At 36.1% G+C, this 18,316-nt stretch overlaps 1 protein-coding gene across 1 annotated transcript in view; it reads left to right on the plus strand.

Annotated features, from left to right (window-relative positions):
- Positions 1 to 17,746, plus strand: part of TRIQK (triple QxxK/R motif containing) — a 53,995-nt gene extending 36,249 nt beyond the window's left edge. The window contains exons 4-5 of the mRNA XM_014066390.2: positions 6,467 to 6,552; positions 15,853 to 17,746. Coding sequence (XP_013921865.1) covers positions 6,467 to 6,552; positions 15,853 to 15,966 — 200 coding nt within the window. The 3' untranslated portion in view covers positions 15,967 to 17,746. The remainder of the gene's footprint in view (positions 1 to 6,466; positions 6,553 to 15,852) is intronic.
- Positions 17,747 to 18,316: the final 570 nt, after the last annotated feature.

The following is an 18,316-nucleotide window of genomic DNA, read 5'->3' on the forward strand; positions in this document are numbered from 1 at the left end:
TCTTTAGTTGGCTTCTTATAGTGGCTGAAAACAAAGGACTGTGGTTGAGAGTTGATACAAGATGCTGATTTGGGTTGTACATTTTTGTATTTTTGATTTTTATTATTATACAATCTTGCACTGTTAAGTGTAATGAGCCATCAAGAATCCATACATGATTGTGGCAGAATACAAAATTGATAAATGCATAAATAGAACTGGTATAGGGCCGTGATGGCAAACCTATAGCACATCTGCCAGAGATGGCATGCAGAGCCCTCTCTGTGGGCACATGTGCTGTCGCCAGCTGCTCTTCAGGTTTCCAGCATGCCCACCAGCCAGCTGGTCTTCACATGTGCCAGAAAACCGAAGACCAGCTGGTCTTTAGGTTTCTAGAGCTCTGGAGCTTGAATGCGTATTCTGGTTTGGGCACGCAGTGCCAAAAAGATTTGCCATCACTGGTATACGGAGCATAATGGAGTATGATAGCAATTATGGATGGATTGTTTTCTGGAAAATTGCTGTTAAGGCATCAACAATGTCTAGTTTATCTCTTTGGTAAATGGTAAGCCTTATTTCACACTCTAAACTAAATAGAAAAGGACTTATTTGAAGCTGATAGGCTGGCAATGATGATATAAATGACCCCAAGGACACTAAATGCATTTTTAATATTTTTCTTTTTAAAAATATATGTCAAATATTAAGGTCATATATTAAATATTGGGAATGCAGGATATATTTTCAACAATAATGATAAATTCAGAAATGTGTATTTGTAGATTACCTCCTTCTGTGTAGATTTGCCTTGTGTACTGTGAATACTTTTAACGATGCCACATCCAATAAATAAAATAAATAGGTAAAATTACACTTGGAAAAGAGCTCATAGTAAATTCAGACATCAGCAAGGATATTTGGTGCACCAATGGATGAGAATGTGCTTGCTTTCAACTTTGATGTGTTTCATGAAGGAGAGATGTTGAAAATAAAAATGGGGTGGGTGGAATCACAATTTTAGCAAAGAGATCTGCAAATTAAACCACACTTAAAAGGGAGCGCACACTGAATAAATTAGTAAGTAGGAATTGGTGTTGCAGATATCAAATTATCCTTAACATTTAGAGAAAAAGAAGTAACAGCTGACCTCCCAGTGCTGGAAACACAAAAACTAACTGAGCATTGATGCTACATTAGCTTCTATTCCAACACCACATGTGTGCTCATTTTGTCTTCTGGAATGGTAGGATTATTTATATCCATTTAATAAAAGGCAAAAAAATTGTGTTACCTCACAGAACAGGATGCACAAAACTTAAAGGAATGTAACAGGACTGTTCAACGTAGAAAAAAGTCGTGATTTTTTAAAAAGTCCTTAATAAAAATAAGTATTAGACAATTATTCTGATACAAGCACAAAAATATTCAGGACAGCAGTTTCTTGGCAGATATAAATTGGAGAGAAAGTGCTGAAAGGGATTTTAAATCTGTAATGTTGATTTCTTTTACTGTATGTCAGTTTTTGGCATGGAGTAAATAACTCATTTTCAGATACTTTGCCTGTGTAATTAAATTTAGATTGTACATTTCGCATTTCAAATATTTTGACTCTTCCTTGTTTGTCATTCAATTGTAGCATAATTGGTGTGGCCTGTATAAATGGGCAATAAATTTATGGACTTTTGTTTGGGAGATCGAGCAATGAATAGAACTTGGTAATCATCCCAGGAGGAATTATCTTGAACATGCATGTGAGAGTTAAATAATTGAAATTAGTTTTGTTTTTGAATTAAAGACAATTAGATATTTCCAGGCATCCATAAAAGACAATGAATTGAGGAACAAGTTAGAAGCAAGTCCATTTGCAGGTGAAAAGAAATGTTTTTGAATTTGAACCAGCTGTATTTTCTATGAAAGAGAATTTTTGCCTGAAAGCATAATGTGCTCCAACACATCGTACACTGTGATGATATTCAAGAAATAGTAATGCATTAATTTTTAGAGTTGTAAATGCAAGCAAGGAACAGCTTTGGCTGAGGATAATAAGGATAACATCTGTGGGTTGGCCTATGGCAGGAGCTCAATTGCCAACTAAGGAAGTCTTGAAGCTTGCTTGCTTGCTTCCTTGCTTGCTTGCCTGCCTGCCTGCCTGCCTGCCTGCCTGCCTATTTATTTATTGATTGATTGATTGATTGATTGAAATTTGTCAAACAAAAACAGGAATAATATAAAATACAATTACAGGGACAATAGGCACGTTAGTACACTTATACATGCCCCCACTGCAGATCTCTTAAGCATGAAGTTAGGTCCACAGAAGTCAATTTGTGACTAAACCTATGAAAATTTGTAGCTGAGACAACTGAATCAGGCAAAGAATTCCAGACTTTGACAACTCTATTACAAAAATCTTATTTTTTACAGTCAAGTTTGCATTGAGTTTAAAATGGTTGTTTGTGTGTGTATTATTGAGATTAAAACAGAAAAAGACATTTACAGGTGACACTTTACTATGTACAATTTTGTATGCAATACCTAAGTCTGACTGCAAACAGTGCAGTTCCAAGTTATCCAGATCAAGAATTTTGATCATGTGGTCATGTGAGATGGAGCAGGTGCATCCAGTGGTCTGCATCACGTGCCTCCCTCCCAACTCTGCTTGCTGCCGGTGCTGCCTGTTTCTTGGAGGGCCATGGACAGCTTCCCCCCCATGTGCACACACAAACACAAACACACACACACACACATGAAAGGCCTGAAATGCTGGTGTGGGCGCGGCGCTTATCTTCAACCTGGTGGCATCCACACCGAGATGAAGGGCACTGACCCAAGGTGACACTAACCCAACACCTCCTGGTAACCGCCCACACAGGTCTGGCCCACACAGGAGGAGGTGGGTACCTGCTCACACAGGTCCAGCTCATGCCATCTCGGCAGACGTGTGTGCGCCTGCTGCCCAAATGGCATGGGCCAGGACTGTGCAGACGGGCACCCGCCTTCTGTGTGCTATTGCTATTGCTATTCTGTGTGCACAAGCATGATGTGGGCCGGGCTGAATCTACGCGGACCAGCCCCTTTCATTTTCCAGGATGGCTGATGGGCTGGATCTGACCACATCACAGGGTGCATATCTGGCCCGCGGGCCTTGAATTTCACACCCCTGCTTTAGGTGATAACTTAAGACCAGTCATAAACCAACTAAAATTCTACCTGTAAATTACACATTTAACTACTATCACTTTCATTTACCTGATTAGCCCATGTGAATGAAAATGATCACAAATTTAGTTGCATACCTCTGGAGATCATCAAGTGAGAAACACTAATCTAGCAAATGTATCATTTGAAGAACTTTCAAAGGATTTTGCATTGGTTGTATAAGCTGAATATTTCGGTTTGCAATCTTTTGGATTCCTCTGGCAGCTTTGCCATACAGGTGGCTAACTTGGGATTTTTATTCTTTTGTTTTAAAAAAGGATGAGTCAAGTATTTAAAGGAAGTTACTATTTTCCTTTTATCTTTCATTATGTCTTTTGTGAATTACACACAATTGATTCAAACTTGTATTCTCTCTTTTGATTTTTAATACTTAAAAAGGAGAGTGAAAAAAATTAATCACAGATGCTTTGTTATTGAGATTTACCAACTGTAGATTCATTTGTAAAAATAGATTGTTTACAGTAAGGGTGGTTTCATTTCTTCATAACTATGTTTGCAGCAAATGTAGATTCAAGTTGTTAACACTGACTTTAAATTCTGTTTGCATATATTGCCAATTATAAATTGATTCACAGTCAGATTTAGGAAATAATAATAGAGAACATAAAATTTATTTCAGCAGACTACCTGAAACCATTTATGTTGCCCTGATTAATGGGCTCTTTCTGCATACTTGGACATAGTCATGCAGCACATCAATAACCTTTTGTTGAAAGCAACTGATTCTTCTTAAGACATAATGGTACCGATTAAAATCTTGTATTACTTCTCCTCAGATGGATCTGATGTGCATCCAATGCACGTAATTGTCCTTAGACCTTGTGCTTCAGCCCAAACTATTTTTATCTGCATTTAAATTTATTGCTGCAGAAATTATTCCTATATATCATTGTTTTGTACTGCATAATTGCTTCGAAGATGAATGATTTATTGGAAGAAGAAGGTACTTTGTTTTACATCTTTCTACTTAATGGAAAAAGAAGGTATATTGCTGTAGGGCTGATTCAAATATCCCTCCTAATACTGTCTTAGTTAAGGGTTTTTTGAGAAAGAGCAAAATAATTTCTTGATGATTATAGCTAGACCTGCAGATCAGGATAATGATAAACCAGGTGTTAGTTATTTTTTAAAAAAATGTATTATGCTTATATGTTGTCTTCAAACTAAACATTTATTTCACGAAGGCTTAAAAATCTTATATCTAAAAATGTGAACTAAAAAGGGCTGGATAAAATACATATTAAAACAATAACTTAAACTAAATATTTAAACCATTAGCTTCTTGACAACAAAATTAAGGTTCATTAAAAAGCAGTTCCCATTCAACTCTTCCTATGCTACCTCATTGTCACGGGGACAGTCGTCTTGGGAAGAATGAGCAATGAATTTCGGGAAGTAGGGCCAAGAACTCCCCAGACTCACTCAAGGTGTGAAAGTTATCTCAGTTGGTCAAATAAAGCAAGTAGGCATCTGTTCTGACTCCCTCCTCCGTTCAGTAACGAAAGCCCAGACAAAATTTCATTTATTTGTAATTAGAAATAAATATTTCACAATATATAATTACATATTGTTTTTGTGATTAATCAGTATGCTTTAATTATGTTCAATTTATAACAATAAAAATATATCCTGCATATCAGATATTTATATTACGACTCATAACAGTAGCAAAATTACTGTTATAGAGTAGCAACGAAAATAATTTTATGGTTGGGGGTCACCACAACATGAGGAACTGTAATAAAGGGTCATGGCATTGCCACTGCTCTAAGTATGTCAGCAAATCTGGAGAACAGCCAATGGCGAACATATTAGAACAGGTTAACCTCTACATCCATATCAAAGAAAGGAGACATAACAGTCTGCAAACTATAGTACAATGTCCTTCATTTCATATGCTAGCAAAATAATGCTAAGGAACAGTCAAAATAAATTACAGCTCTGGTTAAAAGGAAGATACTAGAAGTTCAAACTGGTTTTTAAAAAAAAACTGAGGGGAAAGGAACTAGCAAACAAAAAAAATACCACAGAGTAGCAGTTGGTAGGGTAGATTTTCAGAAATGACATTTAAATTTGCATTCATTGTGGAGTAGGATACATATTTTTTTATAAAAAGTAGATTCATGGGAAAATCTTTTTTAAAAAATAATGAATGGCTCTCTGCAGCATCAAAACATATTATGAAATAGATTTTTCTGGTACCTTTTGTTGATCTCTCACTTCTTGCCCCAAATGGTATATTACCATTGCTAAACTTGAGTCTAACAAATGCTTGGCATGGCACTTATTGTCAATACATTTGCCTATGATTGTAGCCTAAACAACAACTTTATAAAGTGTAGCTTTCAGCTAATCTGACTCTGCTAAGGCAAAAAATAGCAAACTGCTATCATGCAGTTGAAATTATTTCAAAGTTGTCAAAACCTATCATTACTAAGGAGAAATGCATCTTATTTTAAGGACTGAATATGGGAGTAGGGATAATCATCTTTTATATAGAGTAGAGTTATTTCCAAAGAGTATAGTTTTTCATGGCAAACAGAGAAAGTGTGCTACCTTCTGGATAGCTGGCTCAGGGATTCTGGAAAGTTCACAGGTCATAAAGTTACCATAGCTGCCCACCCCTGTGAAGTTACATCCCCCTTCCGAGATCCCCAGAGATTTGTGTGACTCCCATCCTAATGACAATTTGGTTTTTTTCCCCACAGGTGTTGGAAAAGAATGATGATGGTATCTCCATGGTCTTGAGGTTTTTTTTTAATTGGTAGTGTAGATAACTTCCAGTCTGCTGTAATTTTTTTCCATATATGTTGTTTTTTTCTTTTTTAATTGCAAGTGAGCCAGAGTTATTAAGTAATTGGGTGGCCTCAAAGGGTAATTTAATGAATTAACCTCACTGCATGGAATCATTATATACATTTTGATTATTATGTGATTTTTTTCATTAAATAATTGCTCTGTTTGTGTACCCCCCTCCCACCCTCTCCCTCTCCATGTACTGGAATTGGCATGACAATGTGGTATGTTATGGCAGCAGTGTTTTAGAATTGTATGTGATCATCCCAAGCACAAAATAATAAATTGTTCAGACTAGAGTCTCATGCAACCCCCATTTAAGCAAATGTCTCAGTGTGTTTCCATATTAGCTCTTTGTGACTATTAAAGATAGCAATGGTATCTTTTTTGGGACACTCCACAGTCATTAAACTATTGCCCCACATTGACTCGGAAGGGCAGTCAGTGATACATTTCCACATTTCCTCAACAGGAAAACAAGATTATAAGAAAACAAAACCAATGTTAAAAGCAGCACGACTGAAAGCAGAGGCCAAAAAAACTGCACCAGGTATAAAGGTATGGCTAGTATATATTTCCATCAATATCCAATAAATATTGAGTTTCTTTTATCCAGAAAAAACTGTTGGATGAATTGTGAATTCTGTGAATTCTTTATCTCCCACCAAATTGCTTGACCATTAGTACAGATTCTTGTAGAGAGATTACAATAAATCTTATACCTTCCTGGATTTCCTGTTTTCCCTGGCGCTTGAAATAGGTTTACAAAAGTTTGAAAAAGTTTTCTCCCCCCCCCCCCTGAGAGTATGGCCTTAAACTTTTCTAAATCAACCCCAGTGTGATACTTTTGATTTCATCTCTAGCATGTTAATTAGTTTACTCTGGTATATTTTGATTGCCTGCCATTTTCATGTAGGCTTGAAAATAAAAAAAGTTTCATTTAGTCATTGCCATTTAATACTTTGTTAATTTCCCCAAAGAGTGATTTTTATCTATGTTGATAATGTCAGTGTAGCAACTTGTGAGCAATAAATATCCACTATTTTTTACTCTTCCTGAAGAAGGATGACTGTTTGATTGCTGTATTTGTATGCTTTTTGATGCATATTACGAGCTATTCGTGTGTTGATAGTTCCAGTATTAAAATGCTAGTTTCATGGGTATTGTTTTTAGCTATTCAACAAAAATCACACCTGCATTCAAACCATGGCCATCATTGATAATTTCCCCAAGTTTAGAAATGAACAGTTTCATGCCATGTCTCACAAGATGCTTTGTTAAACACCTCATCTGCTTTAACATAATGACCTCATGCACATATTACACTAAGCCAAAGTGTAGTTTGTTTATTTTTGGCATATGTTGAGCAAACCCAGATAGTTGTAACTTATATTGAAAGCCATGGTTGAGTAACTATGGCTTAATGTGATATGGGAGGCAAGCCAATAGATTTTCTTAAACGACTAACAATGCTTAACATATTTTTAGTATAATGCTTAACATATACCTGCACAAGTACAGTATATGTGGTACCTTGCTCAATCGTAGTAACTGAGAGGGATCTTGTAATCCTAGTGGACAATCATTTAAATATGAGCCAGCAATGTGCAGCAGCTGCCAAAAAAAAGCCAACACATTTCTAGGCTGCATAGGGATAGAATTCCCTGCAGAGGGATAGAATCAAGATCACGTGAAGTGTTAATACCACTTTATAATGCTTTGGTAAGGCCACACTTGGAATATTGGATCCAGTTTTGGTTGCCATGATGTACAAAAGATGTGGAGACTCTAGAAAGAGTGCAGAGAAGAGCAACAAAGATGATTGGGGGACTGGAGGCTAAAACATATGAAGAACGGTTGGAAGAACTGGGTACGTCTAGTTTAATGAAAAGAAGGACTAGGGGAGCCATGATAGCAGAGGGAATCAAGCTATTCTCCAAAGTACCTGAGGGTAGAACAAGAAGGAATGGGAGGAAACTAATAAATGAGAGAAGCAATTTAGAACTGAGGAGAAATTTCCTGACAGCCAGAACAATTAATCAGTGGAACAACTTGCCTTCAGAAGTTGTGAATGCTACAACACTGGAAGTTTTTAAGAAGAAGTTGGATAACCATTTGTCTGAAGTGGTGTAGGGTTTCCTGCCTAAGCATGGGGTTGAACTAAAAGACATCCAAGGTCCCTTCCAACTATGTTATTCTATATTCTATTCTAAATAGCCACTGATTGGAGAAACTGGATTTTCTACAATTGGAGGACATCAGCTTGACAAAAGCTGTTGCAAAGGATCAGGAACACACTTAGGAATTTTCACAGGAAACACTAAATGATTAAGATTTATTGCTAACATCCGAGAACAGAAAACATGTAATTATGCTGACATACATAAACCTTTATTGAAACCTGAAAGAACAAGCAGAAGATTATGAGAAGATGGACTAAGAACTTTGAAAATAACATATTGATTGAACACTTTAAAAATTGTGGTTAAAATGATTGACATTTATATTGCGTTATAACTTAAAAGAAATTTGTTATAAAGTAATGTACCATTGGTGTGTGACTCCAGAAAAATGGTCTAAAATGTATAAAGGTACTTCAGATTTAAGTTAGAAATGTGGATAACATGAGGAATCATTTTATCATGCATCGTGGACTTATAAAAAAGCCAAAAATTTTGGGTTTCAATTACATATAATGGTATAGAAATTTTTTATAAATCAATGGTCAACTAAAATCAGGAGCTTTTTTTGCTGGCTTAATAACAGTCAATTAGAAAAGAAACATGGAAAATTATGTTTATATAAGATTATTGCTGTGAAAGTGTTGTATGTGCAAAAATGGAAAGACTCTGAAATATACTGTATGTTGGATGATTGGTCTGTGAAGATGACAGAACTAGCAGAGATGGCAAAATTAACTTGTTGGATTAGAAAAAGATCAATAATTATATTTATTAGTAACTGGAAACCCCTTATGGACTTTGTTGAAAAAAAGAGAAAAATAAATTTGTGATTGATTGTTTCAAGATTTACAAGATTTAGCTTACAGAAAGAAATTATGATGTAACAAGAGAGGGGGGGGGCTATATACTGCTTCATAGTGCTTTATAGCCCACTCTAGGTGGTTTTACAGAGTCAGCATATTGCCCCCAACAATCTGTGTCCTCATTTTACCAACCTCGAAAGGATGGAAGGCTGAGTCAACCTTTAGCCAGTCAGGATTGAACTAATGGAGTGAGCAGTAAGTTAGCATGTAGTACTGCATTCTAACCACTGCGTCACAATGGCTCTTATAAAGGTATCTATAACCATTTTCAAGAAGATCAGAACCCTTTAGAATCTTCCTTTTTTTTCTCTCCTCCCCTCCCCTCCTCTCTTTTTCTAGTTTTTCTTCTCTGTTTCTCTTTCATTTCTTATTACTATTTTTTAGTCTTCTTTAATTCAACATTTGTAGTTTTTAATTCCGTTGAAAAATTTCAATAATTTTTTTTTAAAAAGAGAACAGAAAGCATGGAGTGCCATGCTGCAATATGTGGTCAACAGGGATAAACAAACTGACTTTAAGGCAATTTTGTACACCAATTCTATTTTTTTTAGTAAGAAATTTTGATGAGCTTCTAGGACTCAGTTTAAAAACACAAGTGGAAAAAGAAGGACATTTCCTATAATTTCCAGAGGAGTCCAATGCACGATGGAATTTTGGTGAGTTTTAATATAATGAGAGAAATACATAACAACAAATCCATTAATCAACTGGGTCTAATTTTGAAGCTAGTTTAGCCTAGGGAGAAAGCCAGCTACCAGGCAAAATGAAATGGGAAAAGCAGGCACAGTAGAAACTATAGCATCCAGGGAGGTGGTAGGGTTAGGGTTAGGTTTAGCAGAAGAAGCTTCTAGTTGCGTGCCATTCATGCATTGTGTTTTTTGAGATGTTTGATGATCTGCTGTGTTTTTAATTCTATTAGATGAAACCAGAAGATGATACTGAAGCTTAAAATAGCCTTCTTAGATTCTTTACAAAAATGGTGATAGGCAGTAGAATCCCGGCAATATAAATAGCGTTTTAAAAAAAGAGTTCATGAGTCAAATTATTTGTGTGGAAAAGAAAATTTGGGTTATCGGCAGAATGATAACCCACAGAGAACCTTAGCCCAAGGAAGTGATAACTGAAAAGTGTGTAAATGGCATATACTGAATTATGCATCTAAACTACTGCAAAAATATAAAATGGATTCTTGTAAATGTGAGTAAAGTATGTTTCAGAAGAACATGTCACACACACAGCAGATCTCCCCATTCTCAGAGCTAGACAGAAATTTAACTCTTTAGAACAATGTTCATCCTTTTAAGAGGTTTTTTTTAAAGAGTTTTTATTTTTAGACAAACATAAAACATAAAAACATAAACACACACAAAATAAAAATCCTTCTCCAATTACTTACAGTGTGTCAATTGGTTACAAAGCTTTTGTGCTTTCTCACAATAGTCTTCATTTGCAATTTACATAAAGACTCATGTCATCATTCTAATATATATGTATGCAATTGTTATGGTTATTAAAAGTTCATTTGACTATAGCTATTATTACATCCTTTTTATGTAAATTATTCTAAATTTAAGATAAATTTATATTATGGCATTTAAATCATTCTGAAATCATCCAATAGTATTACATCTTTATATTCTATTCTATATAGAATTATTTATCTTTTATAACAAAGTTTTTAAACATCCTCTCCGAAATCCTCACTTACAATTTATTATATGTGTGTGTGTGTGTGTGTGTGTAAAATATCATGTATAAAATAAAGTATTAATAGTTATAGTTAAATAAATGACTAATAATGATAATAATGTATATGTGTATGTATGTATGTATATATGTATGTATGTATGTATATGTATGTATACACATACACATACACATATACATATACATTATTATCATTATTAGTCATTTATTTAACTATAACTATTAATACTTTATTTTATATATGATACTCTAAATTTAACTCAATTTAACTCAATTTTTATTCTAACATTTCATTTCTTCATCCTGTATCCTTCCAGTAGTAGTGCAATCCTATATCTCTTGCCATTTGTGGTATTTGTATTCTAATTGTTTTCTTGATAAGTCTTATGTGGACTTTTCTTGGCACCTTGTTGTTCCTTGTGTATCTTGTAAAGAATTGAAACCCTCCATCTGTTCCTTCCATCCGCTTGTCTTTAGTTATCACTGGTGCTTCTGGCAAAATTTCTGCCAATTTTTCTCCCTTTTCTTCTTCCATGTTTTGAGGTTTGAGATAGGGTTCCAGTTCGTTAATCTCTCCTTTCAACATTCCACTCCTGTCGTTTCCAACCACACTCAATTTGCTGTCAATATCAACAATTTTCTTATCACTTTGTTCATATTTTCCTTCAATTTTTTGAACTCTATCTTTAAATTTCATCATCATTTTATAGATATTATCAACTCTTCCCTCTATTTTTTCTGTTTTTTGTTCTATGTATTCCATCCTCTTTTCAATGTTTTTTGTATTTGTACTTTTTGAATTTCAAACATAATCATTTGCAATGTTAATTCTTGTTTTTTCTTCATGTTGCGCCATTCTTCCAGGTTATAAACACTGCCACTAAAACATCCAAAGCTTTTTTGTTAAGTTTCAAACCAGTTCACTATAATCTTCCAGGTCAAGGTTTTCTCTTCACTCCAGTCTAGCTCTTGATAGTATTCCAGAAGAGCACCTGCATAAACATTTCGTACTCTTCCCACTATCCCTTTCAATAAACAAAATCAAGAGCCTTGAAGTATTAGATATTAGTCAATTGTTCACAGGGGATAATAAAAAACAATGTTTCCAAGCCTCCAGCCTCTAGATGGCAGTGTTGCTTCTTTTTCCTCTGCCTCTACCCCTCTTTTTAAATTCTGAGCTTAAGAAAGAAAAAAGTGCTTTAAAGCAAATAATCCAACCGAGCATTGTGAAAAGAAGAGAAAGAAAATCATAATCCACAAATATGAAAAAAGAAAAAAAAATAGAAGAGGGAAAAAAGAAACCAGTCCAGTTCCATCCATTAAAAAAAATGCAAAATTTAAAAAAAGATAACACACTAAGTTTAATTCAGGCTTAATTCGCAGCTTGCTCTCTGTCTTCAATTTTAATTTTACTCTTAAGTCTTTTTGGGTGTTTTCTTCTCTAATAGTAAAATTTTATCTCACCATTTTGTCCCACTCTCTCTCCTGCCTTTTTTCCCTTTCAGGGGCTGTCCCAACCTTCTGCAGCTTCAATGACTGCTTCTCTTTCAACAGAAAAAAGAGCTTTTCCTGGATCAATCGGAAACTTTGCAATGTCTCTGAGATCAGCAGGATGTGCCCTTCTCTATCACCGTCTCTACGGGACGGTTTAGGTCCAAAAGGACTGTCCAGCATCAGAGATATCGACAGCAATCCTGGAGCTCCAAGATTGCATGTCGTGTCATAGAAACGTCAGCCCTGCCCTTCGCCAGGTTTTTTTTTTAATGTTCATGAAATGAAAATCATTGCTTTTGAGAAGATCATTCAGTCAATTCTGATTTATGTAATGCAGAAGAAATCTGTTTCCAAATCCCATTTATCTCTTTTCTTCTCCTCTTGTTACTTTATCTAAACCATTATTGATAAAATGGTGTTTTTATTTAAAATTGGACATGGTGTCTTCATGCTGCAAATTTGAGACCTGAACGATAATGATACCCTCCATAAAATTCATAACTTTCAACAAGTTTTATGTACCTATTATGGATTTCAGTTGTTTTGCTTTTTAAATCTGAAAGAATTTAAAGAGCTATATTCTTTTATCACTAGATGGCATGAAATATTAAATGACCCTAAAGTCTTCTGTGAAGTCTGCCTCTCACAAATTAGAATGATTGCCCATTTTTTCAGAATGAAACTTTCTAGGCTAAACAATTACTGAATCAAAAATACCATATGTGTGTATATTCCATGTATGCATGTACACACACACACACACACACACACACACACACCTGAATCAGTCCCCTGAAGTATAAATGTCCCAAAGGTGCTTTTTCAAGAGGCAAATGGACTTTCTTTGTTTTTCTTTGAAGACGTTTCACGTCTGATCCAAGAAGCTACTTCAGTTTTGACTGAATGATGGAGAATTCGGATCATGGGGAAAGCTAGGGAGTTCCAGAAAAACATCTACTTCTGCTTCATTGACTATGCTAAATCCTTGGATCACAACAAGTGGCAAGTTCTTAAAGAGATGGGAGTACCAGATCATCTTATTTGTCTCTTGAGACACCTATATGCAGGTCAAGAAGCAACAATGAGAACTGGACACAGAACCACTGATTGGTTTAAAGTTGGGAAAAGAGTCCGGCAAGGCTGCATACTGTCGCCCTGCCTATTTAACGTATATGCAGAGCACATCATGAGAAAGGCGGGACTAGTTGGAATTAAGATTCCCGGGAGAAATATCAACAACCTCAGATATGCAGATGATACCACTCTAATATCAGAAAGTGAAGAGGAACTAAAGAGCGTCTTGATGCGGGTGAAGAAGGAGAGTGAAAAAGTTGGCTTGAAACTCAATATTAAGAAAACTAAGATCATCCGGCCTTCTCAATTCCTGGCAAATAGATGGGGAAGAAATGAAGGTAGTGACAGATTTTATTTTCCTGGTCTCCAAGATCACCGCAGATAGGGACTGCAGTCAAGAAATTAAAAGATGCTTGCTCATGGGGAAGAAAGCAATGACGAATCTAGACAGCATACTAAAAAGCAGAGACATCACCCTGCCAACAAAAGTGTGTATAATCAAGGTTATGGTTTTTTCCAGTTGCCATGTATGGCTGTGAAGGTTGGACCATAAGAAAGGCTGAGCACCAAAGAATTAAGGCCTTTGAACTATGATGCTGGAAAAGACTCCTGCGAGTCCCTTGGACTGCAAGGCAATCAAACCGGTCAGTCCTAGAGGACATCAACCCTGACTGCTCTTTAGAAAGCCAGATCCTGAAGATGAAATTCAAATACTTTGCCCACCTAATAAGAAGGAAGGACTCACTGGAGAAGAGCCTAATGCTGGGAAAGATTGAGGGCAAAAGAAGAAGGGGACAACAGAGAATGAGGTGTCTGGATGAAGTCACTGAAGCAGTAGATGTGAGCTTAAATGGACTCCGGAGGATGGTAGAGAACAGGAAGACCTGGAAGAAGGTTGTCCATGAGATCGCAATGGGTCGGACATGACTTCGCAACTAACAACAAGAATGGAGAATTCCCCACCATTCAGTCAGAACTGAAGAAGCTTCTTGGATGAGACGGGAAATGTCTTCAAGGAAAAACAAAGAAAGTCCAGTTGCTCTTGAAAAAGCACCTTTGAGACAACCATGACCTGGATGACTGAGAATCTCAATATCCTGCAGAATGAATGCCTCTTCATATGTGGGTTTTTTTAATTCTAAGTCTAAGTGGGATTGATTGATCCAAAGTCATCCAGCTGATTTCCATTCCTAAATGCGGTACAGAACTTGGGTCTACTCACTCTATTCTAGTGCTGTAACTAGTACATCACATAGCCTCTTATGCATATATGAAATCACGATGATGTCCACCAATACAAAACGTTGCTGGCCCCTAATATAATATAGATCTATAACCACAGGCAAGACTGAAACCACAATGAGGGTGATCCCAATTCCAGTCAAAAATGTCCCTTGCTACCATAAGGGCTGGCAATAATAAGAGCTTTTATTCCAGTTTGAAACAGCATCCTCTGACAAATTGTGTGTCTAGTGGGAAGTGAGAAATGAGTTTCATTAAGATTGTGGCAGGAAGAACTAAATTCCCTAACTGACTTCTGCTTCTACAGATCTCCACGTAATATTTCAGGTGTGTTTATGATATGTCATTTCATAGTCTAGAACAGGTTGGAAGCCATAATCTGAAATAGCTTTTTGCTGAAGTATAACACCCCAAATCCCTCACCACTGACTGCATTTTCAAGAGTTACTAACCAATCTCCCAGCTTTGCTAACCAATTTCATAGCCTTGGTCTAGAAAATTTTGACAAAAAGTAGCTGTTTCAAAATAATATTGTGTTAAGATATAGGCTCTGAAATTCAAAGTAAAAACAAAAACTCTCTGAAATCTTCTGATTATGTAGATGCATTAAGATAGTTTACTTGATAGCAATATAGAAATGGTTTGCAATTGCCTTATTTCAGGATTGTTGTTAAAAAAAAATAGTAGTGCAATCTATATCCCTTAAATTTGCTCATAATCTTCTATCCAGATATATATTGCCAGGTGTTATGATTCTCTTGGGTACGAGATTAAAAACAAAAAACTTCCAATGCTATATTTAGGTAAAGGTAACGGTTCCTCCGCACATGTGTGCTAGTCATTTTTGGCTCTAGGGGCAGTGCTCACCTCTGTTCCTAAGCTGAAGAGCCAGTGCTGTCCAAAGATGTCTCCGTGGACATGTGGCCGGCATGACTAAATGCCAAAGGCACACGGAGTGCTGTTGCCTTCCCACCAAAGTGCTCCCTATTTTTCTACTTGCATTTTTTATGTGCTTTTGAACTGCTTGGTTGGCAGGAGCTGAGACAAATAAGGGGAGCTCACTCCGTTACATGGCGCTAGGGATTCGAACTGCTGAACTGCCAACCTTCTGATTGACAAGCTCAGCATCTTAGCATCCTGCGTAAATTGCAGTATTATGGTCTGTGTTAAAATTATTTGGAGGATCTCAGTGGCTATTACTGATTATAATCTTTATATGTATAAATGTAAATATTGCATCTTACTTAAGCTTAAAGTGATGCTTAATTCTTTTTCCCCCTCTCTCTTTAATACAGGAAGTCAGCCTTATCCTTGTGGCTATATTGGTATTATTATTGGCATGTTATGCTTTCTTTTATCTTAACCTTTCTGAAGAAGACGACCTAGGCCTGGAAAAAGATGGAAATTAGCCAAACTATTTTCGAAGATTTCTTCTAGAAAAGCATGACTCTTGTCGGTTTCAGCCATGAACAGCTGCTCGTCATGAAAGTGGACAAAATGGGAATCAGTTCCTGCAACTCTGAAATTAATAATACACTTGAGAATATCTCTGCCAGACGTATGGATATTAATGAGGTTCTTCTCCTTTTCAAACTGTGGCTTATTGGCTAAAGTTGACCTTTTCCCTCATTTCTTTTTTAAACTGGAAATATTTCATTTCAGAAAACAATTTTCTATATTCATTAGTGTTATTGTGTGGGTGAAAAGAATTAGATTTCCTTAGAGCTTGGCAAACAAATACAAATTACAGATATGGCTCAAACAGAAATCAATATAATTTCATATCTGTACACATATTTCTATTACTTCCAGGTTGTACTAATTATGTGAGTGATTCGGCACATTTTTAATTCTTATCTCCAACACAAAAATAATTTAAGTGTGCTGAATGTGTATGTGAGTCATGCATGATAAATCTGGGATTAAAAATTGTATACAGCTGGTCCTTGACTTACGATTGTAATTGAGCACAGAATTAGAGTCGTAAGTCATGCCACTTTTTAAGTGGGTCACCTTGTGACTGCACCCAATTTTATGACTTTTTTTGTAGTGACTTTTTAAAGTGAATACTGCCATTGTTAAGCAAACCCATTGTACCCAATGGGCATTTTAATGCAGGTTTAAATGCTGGTTTCAAGCAAAAGGCATAAATCGCCATGTGATTGGTGATGTAACTGTAGGATGCTGCAAATGCAGAACAGTTGCCCAGCACCAAAATGTGATCATCTGACCATCATCTGACTGCAAAACTGGGTCATAAGAAATAAGAAGTTCATCATAGCAATAGCACTTAGACTTATACAGTATACTACTTCACAGTCCTTTACAGCCCTCTATAAGTGGTTTACAGTCAGCATATTGCCCCCCAACAAATTAAGTCCTCATTTTACCGACCTTGGAAGGATGAAAGGTGGAGTCAACCTTGAGATGGTCAGGATCAAATCCCTTGTAGTTAGCAGAATTGGCCTGCAATACTTCATTCTAGCCACTGCGCCACCACAGCTGATCATCATAACTTCTAATGGTCATTTAATGACCAGTCATAAGTTGAGGACTGTCTATAGCATATTTTGCTTTATAAGTTAAATTGATTTGCCAGGAAGTGACCGTCTTATGCACAGTTCTGTCATTACAACATTATAAGGGCTTCCTCTTTGTACCATAAGACCAATGTATCAATACCACATTTCTTATACTTTTGGTTTTAATAGGATAGCAAACCACATGCCTACATTCCACTTCATTAGGAATCTTTTAAAAGTTTCTTTTTTGTAGAACACAATAATTGATGTTAATATTATGTGAAGAACATGCATATTAGCTCTGTAGCAAAGCCCTAGAAATCAAAATGTTTCACAGTCGGTCTGTTAAGAGTAGAATACAGAGCACAACCTAATTCAAATAAAAGGCCTTTGAGTTAAATGGAAACAACTGAAATATGCATGTTCAAAAATTCTACCAAGCTGGTTGCACTTCTGCAAGTGCAGGTGTGAACAAAGTACTTTTTATTTATGTATTTTAAAAACAATTTCCAATGGCTACCTTGAGTTCAAAGTTTCTTTTAGAAAAAACAACTGGGAATCTATTAGAAAAACAGTTAACATTAAAACAAAACACAAAAGATATCAGAGATGTGTGATATATTTGAATGTATTTCCTAACATCAAATTAAACAATGTTTGAATATTACTGTTTGTGAGAAAAACCAGAATCAATAACAAGGGAAATTTATTCCAAATCCTCTAAAAAAAGTGGGATGGGTACTATGCAACATGGTTTCACAGAAAGGACAACCTCAAGCTACCATTGACTCATGCTCTACTACATCTTTTTATGGAAAGGGAAAAGTTTCACCTTACTAAGAAATAAAAGCTTCGTGTTGTCAAGAGAAAGAAGAGATCAAATAGTCACATTTTACTCATTTTTAATGACAATATATCTATATGGGAAAAGGGACATGGTGGCTCAGTGGCTAGGATGCTGAGGTTGCCGATCAGAAAGGTCGGCAGTTTGAATCCTTAGCGTTGCATAACAGTGAGCTCCCGTTACTTGTCCCAGCTTCTGCAAACCTAGCAGTTTGAAAGCACCTAAAAATGCAAGTAGAAAAATAGGGACCACTTTGGTGGGAAGGTAACAGCGTTCTGTGTGCCTTCGGCATTTAGTCATGCCGACCACATGACCATGGAAATGTCTTTGGACAGCGCTGGCTCGTCAGCTTTGAAGCAGAGATGAGCACCGCCCCCTAGAGTTGGGAATGAC

This window comes from Thamnophis sirtalis, unplaced genomic scaffold (genome assembly GCF_051295495.1).
Source record: "Thamnophis sirtalis isolate CommonGarterSnake01/CBP01778 unplaced genomic scaffold, rThaSir2_p1.2 scaffold_2, whole genome shotgun sequence".
In the NCBI taxonomy this organism is placed as follows: Eukaryota; Metazoa; Chordata; class Lepidosauria; order Squamata; family Natricidae; genus Thamnophis; species Thamnophis sirtalis.